Below are 9,200 nucleotides of genomic sequence, written 5' to 3'. Positions count from 1 at the left end.
TGCTCTCGAAGATCTACGGATCAAATCAAAGTTTTCAAGGTCCAATATGCCGATTCGTGAGGTAGGGTGAAGTGGGGAGAGAAAAAATCCGAAAGGGAGGAGAAAGAAGAGGAAAAATGCTCGGGCTCATAGTCTCATGTTTAGTCATTGAACTTGAGACCATTTTAGCTCTTGAGGCTCCAAATAGAAGATCTAAAATGCTGTTTAAAGTTTTAGATCATCTCATAAAACTTTAGACCATAAAAGTGAGTTAAAGTGGTCTAAAGTTTTAGTTCTTTACTTTAGCCATTAAACTTTAGACTAGAGAATTCAAACCTGTCCTTATTTTAAAACGGAGGAAGTATTATTTAGAAAATGGCTTTATCCAAATTTGGAGTTGTTCTAAAACAAACCAAACCTCAATCGACGACAACCAACTGTAGAGACTGGAACGTAAGAAACCCCTTTCGTGCCCCGTGCCGTACCCGTTCGACAGCCCCGTCCGCCTCAACCCCGCCCCGTAATCCATCCCCATCCCGTTCCGTTCCACGAGTCCCTCGCTTGTCCCCTGCTCCCCCGCACATCCTCTACACATCGATTCGAACTCTCAAAAAACCAAAACCGCAGCGCACGAGAAAAAAAGGGGAAAAAATCTCACCACATCGCAACGCGCCGCTCCCAAATCTAGGGTTGCTTGTTGGCCATGGCCGACCCGCCGGCCCCCGACGCACAGCCGGAGCAGGCGCCAGCCGCCGCCGCTCCCGCTCCCGCTGACCCTGCTGAGGACGCCCCGGTCGAGAAGCCCCCCGCGCCGCCGCTCACGCCGGAGCCGGACGCCGCTGCGGCAGCGGATGAGGAGTACGTGAGCGACCCCGACGATGCGCCGCTTCCTACGATGCGGCGCCGAGAGGCCAGCGACGACGAGGGGTCCGAGGACGGGAGGCCCAGGGCGCGGATCGGCCCTGATCAGGACGACGACGGCCAGGGGGCCCCCGAGGCGTACGACGACGAGGTGGACGAGGAGGATGAGGAGTACTACGACGACGAAGAGGAGGACGTGGGAGAGGGGTTCGAGGAGGAGTATGAAGGGCGCGCGGCACCTCCCATGGAGGACGGCGGCGGCGGCCAGGTCTCGCGCGGAGAGGATGGCCTGACTGGGGAAGAGGGATTGCCGGAGGGGGAGGCCAAGGGCGAGGGGGAAGAGAAGGAGCAGGAGCCCTTCGCCGTGCCCACTTCCGGCGCCTTCTACATGCACGATGACCGGTTTCAGGAGGAGAACCGCGGCAGACGCAGGTGTGTGTGGATCGCTTAAAACTGCACATTCAGTTCTAGCTCATACTTTCTGTAGAGTCACAGTTATTGTTACTTAGTTTTAACTAGGGCCAGAGGTTTCGGGCCTGTTTGCTCTGTGTCCGGCATTGTCAAAACTGGCACGACCAAATTGTCTGCTCAGCTCCGAGAATTGATAATGGCATTGAACTAACTGCTGACTATTTCTAATCAAAGTCTGCAAATTTTTGTTAACACATCTTTGTCTCTCATTAGCACTAAATAAAATGGTGATAGATTTCAGTTGAAGGGACCAAAGGCTATTGAATGAGGACAGGACTCTAATGTAAAATTAGTATTAGGCTGATATTGCCTGGAGTTCTGAACTCAAATTCTTTGCATGAAAAGGTACAGCTTTTCTTGACATAGGTGAATAGAAAAAATAGAATTTGAGAAAGCGAGGGCATTGGATATTGTCCGCCACAATATCAGGTTGCCTATACAATCTCTGTCCTTTGTTTCAAAAGGCAGAACAGCGCTGCTTCGCTGACCACATAGGCATTTCGTCTAGGTGTTTTGCTGCTTAGAATGGTTTAGGGCTTTATCTCTATGTGAGAGTGGGAGTGTGGGACAAATGGGAGACAGAGGAAGATGAACTGTGGTTGTGGAACTTGTATACCTGATAATGTCAAATTCATTGTTTTAACTAATATGACATATTTCTTCTAGCTAACATGACAATACTCGAGCTGTCTGGAAAAGGTTCAATTACCTAGGGCTGTCTGACTAGGTGCTACTGTGCTAGCCATAACCTGACCACCTCCGTAGCACCAATTGCTTTTTGAAACATTTAACTACTTACGTTCTGAGAATGAGGTCATAATGGAAAGTACAATTAATAGTTAATAATTTGTAAATGAGTAGTACTGCTATAAACGGTGCCACCTATGCAGCGCCAGGGTTTTTCTCTAGGCTAACTCCTTTTTGAACACTGTTAAAGGCTTAAGGGACCAGGGAAAAAAAATCAAAACAGAAGTACTGGAGCTGGAAGGCATATAGGAGTGAAGTTAGGCAGCTCTCCCTTTGTTTGTAAATGTATGATGATACTGTAGAAAGTGTGCAGTGAAGCCTCTAACTTTGTCCACTCATTAAGACGACAACATTCAATTTATTGTGGGGAAGTATGTTTATATTGATCTCACATACAAAGTAGCGGTCAAAATTTTCATATTGAGAATCGTCTCAATGTCGAAAATGTCATACATTTACCAATGGAGAGAATAATTGCAATTCAGGTACTATATTATATTAGTTTGATGGAATAAAATAAAGTCATTTGCCTTTTATTGTGGCGAGTTGCAACACTCTTCTACTGTTTCTGACTTTCTTGCATTTTATGGTTACATGGGATTGCTCTTAGCCGCCTGCTATTGAAGTGGCAGTGTGACGTCCGCCCACTGCGGAATGGGCGCCACCTAACTATGATTCGGACAACCCAAATTTCTGTCCGTACCACATTAGGCCACCCCATAGAGGACTGTTGGGTCTTCAAAGACAGGGTGGAAAGATAGTACAAGGCAGGAGAAAGAACTCTGTCAAAGAATGTGTAGCAGGATCCTTAAATTTGTGTAACCTATTGATGAAGCGTGTTAACCTCCACAATGGAGGCCTCTGGAATGGCAGTGGATGCTAGGTAGTGAGCATTGGGATTGCTTAACTGGGAAAGGGAAATGTTTGTTAGCGCTTAGTTTTGGCCTTTTTTGGGGGACAACAGTTCTGCAAGTTCAATGTTAAGTATGTTTCGTATGAATATTCAGTTACTGTGTGATAGACTGTGCTGGCAGTTGTGACATTATTTGTGCTTTTTAATTGTTTTCATGGCTGGAAGCCTGGAAATAGGTAGACTTCGGAAATGTTTTTTTTTTATTCCAGGAAAGTGTAATTGGGCTGTTAATCATTATTCTCCTTAGATTGGGTTGATTGATGAAATTGTAGCTGTGAACATTATCACACATTTCTCAAGAGGGATTAAGCAAAAAATTGCCTGCTTATGGCTTACAGTGTAATGAGCAACTGAGCATGCCCCATCGTGTTCTACAACTGCATGCAGGGTTTAGCGCTGTAGTTTCTATTGATTCAGTTTCCTAGTGCAAACAGGCTTTGTCATAATGCCACCTGCCAGTGGATGGTAATATTTAATGCTTCATATTTATGTGCATGTGTACTGACTGTTTCTTGCCCCCTCTAAACAGGCGAATGTTTGGTGCGAGGAAGTTATGGGATGCTAAAGATGATCAAGCTTGGGTGCATGACAGATTTGAGGAGATGAACTTGCATGATGATCGCTATGAAGTAATTGCTCAAGGCCCTTAGTATGCAAAACCAAGCTCATCTTTTGCTGCTAAACAAATCTCAAGGGTGCAAAAATCTTTTCTTGCAGGACCAGCGGATGTCAAGAGGCCGTTTTAGAGGTCGTGGTGGTCGAGGTAAAGCAAGAGGTGGTGGCCGTGGTTCCTCCAGAGGTGGAAAGCAGCGCAATTACCATGAAGATGGCAACAACCAAAACCGCCCCCCAAAGGTAGTGAGAGGGAGAGGACCTCGGCGTTATGAAGCTGTTGCAAGGAACAGCAGAGAGGTTGTTGGATCCCAACGAAAACAGTGAGTGATAACTATCTTGGGACATAAATATTTTTAGTCACTGGCTCACTAAGTTCACTTACACAGTTTTCTCATTGTTTGTTCAGAGCAGCTAGATTTCGAGAACCTGCTCCAAATGCTGCAGCAGCCAGAGATTCTGGTCAAGTTTCACATGCACAGCCAGAGGCTGCCCCTCCCAAAAAGAATGTCATCAGTTCAAGCCTAAATTCTGCGTCCCCACCATTTTATCCCTCTGGTGCATCTACTCAAGATTTTCCAGTAGCAGCTCAAAGGAGGGACATACAAACAGGGGGTTCTAATAAGATTCCTCCATCTTCCATTAAGATGGATGATAACTCAAAGCTACAATCTGGTTCAATGGTTAGAGGGAGAACATCCATGGATTATGGTGGGCGTGATAGGTTTCATGCTGATGGTCCTGTTAGGTCATCCCCTGGAAGGGCGCCGACGACATCACTGAATTCAGGATTCACATCATCATCGGTTAATCCTGGTCAATCCCCTATTGTCAGGGCTTCAGGGGGCAATTCAAACATCGGAATATCTTCAAATAATCAGCCCACTTCATCGCTTCACCAAACGTCAAGAATTTCTACACAGCCACAAAGTCATGGATCAGTGATGCACCAGAAGTCAGGGCAAGTGCAGAATCAGTCTGCAGCAAGAATCCCAACTCAGCAATTGAGCCATCGGACTAGCAATTCGTCACCAGCGGCTCAGCATCTACCTGTTAAATCAACAGAAAGTGGCGAGAACGGTTCATATCCTAGTCTGAATAATTCAAAGACAGCTTCTGCGGTGGTAAAAGCCAATAGCCAGGAAACTGGAATGGGTTCATTTATGTATGGTGGCGCCCAAGTTATTGGGGCCGCTGGTCTTTCCCAGGGCGATCAAAATTTTCCTGGCACTCCAGCTCTGCTGCCAGGTTTGCTTCCTTCATCATTCAGTTCATTTTATTTTTCTTTACTGTTTTGATCATTATTTTCAGTTTTCTTATAACCACTTCAACTGATCCATTACCTATTTCCCCTCCTGTAATGTAATGCAGTGATGCAATTTGGGGGTCAGCATCCTGGTGGTCTTGGAGTTCCTACCGTTGGTATGGCCCTCCCTGGCTATGTAGCTCAACAGCAGATGGGAATGGGAAACAACGAAATGGCATGGTATGTTCATTATGTCTTGCTATTACTAGTGTTTCAGTTGTATTGACATGCTGTCTTATATTTGATTGTGTCTAGTGCTATGTTGCTGTTGTATATTCATGTTTGTTGAAAGTAACACTTGACTGCATGGGTTCCCTAATAAGACACTAAAATGGAGAAGCGACAGCAGTATTTGCATCAAAATCCTGTGATTATGTCCGCCCAGTTTCCCATTACTTTTCATTTGGCCTAAAAACGTTTATTTCCTTCACCTGGTAGCAATGCTTTCACTTTCATGCACTTAAATAATACAGATGGGGGCGTTTAAACTCAATATCTTGTTAGTATTAGTTTATATATTGAAGATGTGGGATCGCTGGCCTTAGATCCTTGGAGGTCTTAGGCTTTTCATGGTTGTTTATTGTTTGTAAAGTGGTGTGTTTGTTCACCTAAAATACTGCTGTGTGTGTGTGTGTGTGTGTGGAATGTGTTTGGGAGGGGTTAGTTTTTTATCTTCCCTTTGTATCTTATTTCTCGCTTAATGAAATGAAACAGCTCTCCAGCATTGTAAAAAGAAAAATCTTACTGAAAATGTTTAGACCTGTCATGTATTCTACATCACTTCTGATCAATGTTTTTCTAGGCGCTAGGCGGTTTCTAGGCGGAGACCCGTCGCCTAGCGCCTAGGCGTGCCTAAGCGCGCCTAGGCGTTTTCTAGGCGGTGGCTAATACACACATATATGTTGAAAAAAAGAAAAAAAAAACAGGAGATAAGTGGACTTCACTAAAGAGAAAGGCCCTTAAAACAGAAAACAGCCCAAAGCCCAAGTCCCCTAGCACCTTATCCCTTCTTTCTCCTCTGAAAACAGCCCAAAGCCCAAAGTTTCCAACCTTCTTTCTCTCCTGCTCGGTCTCTCCCGCAGTCCTGATGCCGCACAGCCGCCGCCGCCGCCACTGGATCCTCTCCCGCACCTCTCTCTCTCAGCCTTCTCTGGTCGGCGCGCCGCCCGCACACGCACGGGCCTGCCACCTGCCCCTCCTCCCCCACCGGCGACCTCCGCCCGCCGCGCGCCGCTCCTCCTCCCCCACCGGTGACCTCCGCTCGCTGCTCCCTTCCTCCTCCGCCGCCCAACATCCGCCTACACCCCTAGGCGAGGCGGTACCCCTCCGCCCAGCGCCTAGTCACGCCTAGGCGAGCGCGGAATCTCGCCTTGTTTTTCATTGCTTCTGATATGTTGACATAAAGGATTTTTCTTCTCTGACGATATAGTGGCTGGGATTGGTGCTCGTATTTCTGCATAATTTTTTTTTAACTTACAATGCTTAAAATTGGTACAGGTTGCCATTATTGGCTGGTGCAACTGGTGCTTTTGGAGGATCATATCCACCCTACATAGCCCTTGATCCGAGTTTTTACTCCAGATCTTCAGGACAGACATCATCATCAGTTCCATCCAGGTGAAATATTAAAACTTGACCTGTGTAACCATACAATTTATATAATTGCCAGGCAGCCATGCTATTTCTACCATATTGCGTAATATAAATGGCAGTGTTTAAAAGGCGACTAGGTGTCCAGGTGAGTGCTGGGTCCGACTCCTAGGCGACAAGGCGCCACTGTTTCTGGGTACGCCTGGACGCCTAGGCGCCTTCCCCTTCCATAGTATATTAGGTCGCATCCTCCCCTCGGTGTTTGCTGCTGCCGCCCCCTTCAAGATCGGGTTGCTTTAGCCGCTCCCTTTCCAGATTGCCACTGCCACACCAGAGGGATGTTTGCACTGGACACCAGCTGGAGTTGCCTGGGATGGGTATATTGCTGCCACTTGGCCTCCCTTTCTCTCCCTGATTTTGCCACGGTGACGGGGATGCCTAGGACTTGAAACACGTTCTCCTGTATCTGTATTGAATAGTTCTTCAGCAATGCACATACTTTAGGAGGAAACTGTTTGTAGTGCTTATACATTTTCCTCCTCTTGCTCTATTGTCTGATTGTACCATGTTTTTATTACATTATCCACAAACTTTTCTCTTGACAAAGGATTCTGAGTCTATTATTCTTACAGGGAAACTAGTGCTAATAGAGGGTCTAAATCTCCTCCTCGAAATGGTGAGTTCTACCTGCGTCTTTGTTATGCATTGAAAACAGTTTTAGCTCATGCTACAATTTTAAGCTGCTTGACTAATTGTTTGAAAAACTTGAACTGCAGATATTGGCAATGAGGAGCTTGATCAGCGCCAGAACAAGCCTAGGAGGTAAGATCCTTTTCAACATTTTTGACTTGCAAATCACTTGTATTTGTTACGCAATCTTATGCATGCTATGCTCTTGTGTTGCAGATACTCAGAGATGAACTTCAGCCAGTGAGGCATCTTGTAAAGTGGACTGCATCTGAATAAGCTGCTTATGGTTAGTTACATGTTTCGTATATTGTGTATCAACTTCTTTTTTCTCTGTGGTTAAACTTATCTGTAGCTTATTTAATATGCTGGCCCTATTTAGGCCCTTTGTGATCTCCAGTTCTGATCTGGAGCACTTTGGGTGGCTTTGGTACCCTTAATTATGTTAGGTAATGTCTTGCTTTAATGCTTTTATACATGTTTGGAGCTTATAAGAAAATGCATGTGTTTCGACAGAGGAATGTATATGATTCCGTTGTTCACTGTGCTTAATTTGAAATACAACATCATTGTGCACACCGTCCAGCTTGTTTTTCTTTTTCTTTTAAATCCCATTCGTTAATTTCTTTCTCAGATATATTTGTACTTTGTTGAAGCATCAATTCAATGACTAGAAGGGATTTAGGAAGAAAATTGCATTGTCATTTGGTCTTGCTTGGAACATATTGTATAAGTTATCGATAACACTTTCTATCCTGATCATGGTCATATTGGTCAGTGTGACTGTGTGAGGCTAGGGGGTTTGAACTTGTTAGGGTGGACAAGTGGTTTAGGGAAGCTAAAATGGACTTTCCAAATGAAGCTACAATTGTATCTAAATTAGACTTGCACTGCTGTGTTCCGTAAAAATTCGGATACAAAGTTTGATTGCCAGTTGAGAGATGATTACATGTTTGACAGTTGGATGTACTTTGTGCATAACTGTTAGCGCTTTACATCTACCAGGTCTTATGCCTGTTCGTGCTGGGAGTTATCTGATGGGGTCACTTCACAGCAGAGCAGGGGTGGCATTCGTTACTTGAATTGTAGTAAGCATTTTGCCCCATGAAAACTACTATTAAGTTTACTTTCAGTTTCTACAGCAATGCGACTGATGTCATCATGAAATTTCAGTTATTTCTCGGTTGTGCTGCGTCTGGAAATGTCCAATTTGTTGCTGCGTCTGAAGATGTGGACGGTTGTTGAAGAGAGCTTGAAAATAATGGTTTGCGTTGGTTGATAAAGAGTTTTTTTTAAGTACATCTTGTTAGTGACTCCAGTTGGTGTCAGTCTACTCTGATGTACCGGGTCCGCATATAGTGGCTGCTTAAGACCAAGCTTGTATCTTTTGGAATGTGGGGGTGCGGTTTGTGACTATTTTCAGCTTGAATGAGCGTGTCCAACTGTCCAACATGGATTTTTCGGTTACCTGCTTGAAAATCCAACAATAGGAATCCGCCCGTCTTTTTTACCCCGGGTGATGGAAATTTCTATTTGATGGTAAAAGTTCCAAAGAACAGTGTTCTATTCTGTAATTGGGGAATGAACCGCATGCCATCTTATTGAAGCTAGAAATGAGCAAAGTTTGAATCAAAACATTCGACGTGGTATAATTTGTTAGAAGGCTTCGTTGTTTCCTCCTGCCTACGATTGTTAGGAGTTGCCGTGGCAGCATCGATACATTTTAGGCGATGTATCACGAGTTCACGACGGGTACGATGTGTACTAGTATTGTATCAAGTTCTTTGTGACCAGCTATGCGGTAATTGTTCGTGGCGGTTGTGTGTAGAGGTCCCCTCGTGATGCTTGCTAGCTCATCTGTTTGTATCGCGCTGGTGTAGCTCATCTGTTTCTATCGTGCTGGTGCCAACTTTCTTGCCGAATATGAACATGAATTGTTCCATAGGTCACCCAATACCGACCCAGGTGGTTGGGCGGATGGATCTGCCGTTGAGCTTTCTAATGACTTCGGTTTTCTCCGGTGGTTGATCCCCC

General features: G+C 45.2%; 1 protein-coding gene across 2 annotated transcripts; it reads left to right on the top strand.

Moving 5' to 3' along the window:
• Nucleotides 1-548: 548 nt before the first annotated feature.
• Nucleotides 549-8,618, top strand: LOC136450133 (protein MLN51 homolog). Of its 2 annotated transcripts, XM_066450442.1 has the most exons (12): nucleotides 549-1,272; nucleotides 3,501-3,600; nucleotides 3,689-3,906; nucleotides 3,993-4,831; nucleotides 4,955-5,069; nucleotides 6,387-6,506; nucleotides 7,112-7,155; nucleotides 7,256-7,301; nucleotides 7,386-7,456; nucleotides 7,539-7,615; nucleotides 8,172-8,254; nucleotides 8,340-8,618. In XM_066450442.1, exons 1-9 carry the CDS (start codon nucleotides 683-685, stop codon nucleotides 7,411-7,413), a joined length of 2,100 nt encoding a protein of 699 aa, XP_066306539.1. In that variant the 5' UTR covers nucleotides 549-682; the 3' UTR covers nucleotides 7,414-7,456; nucleotides 7,539-7,615; nucleotides 8,172-8,254; nucleotides 8,340-8,618. The 2 variants fall into 2 exon arrangements, with proteins under 2 accessions (XP_066306539.1, XP_066306540.1); XM_066450443.1 differs by lacking the exon at nucleotides 7,539-7,615 and having other exon boundaries at nucleotides 7,386-7,455.
• Nucleotides 8,619-9,200: the final 582 nt, after the last annotated feature.

The sequence above is a fragment of the Miscanthus floridulus genome, chromosome 5, assembly GCF_019320115.1.
Source record: "Miscanthus floridulus cultivar M001 chromosome 5, ASM1932011v1, whole genome shotgun sequence".
In the NCBI taxonomy this organism is placed as follows: Eukaryota; Viridiplantae; Streptophyta; class Magnoliopsida; order Poales; family Poaceae; genus Miscanthus; species Miscanthus floridulus.
This window is presented reverse-complemented; position numbering and strand designations above follow the sequence as displayed.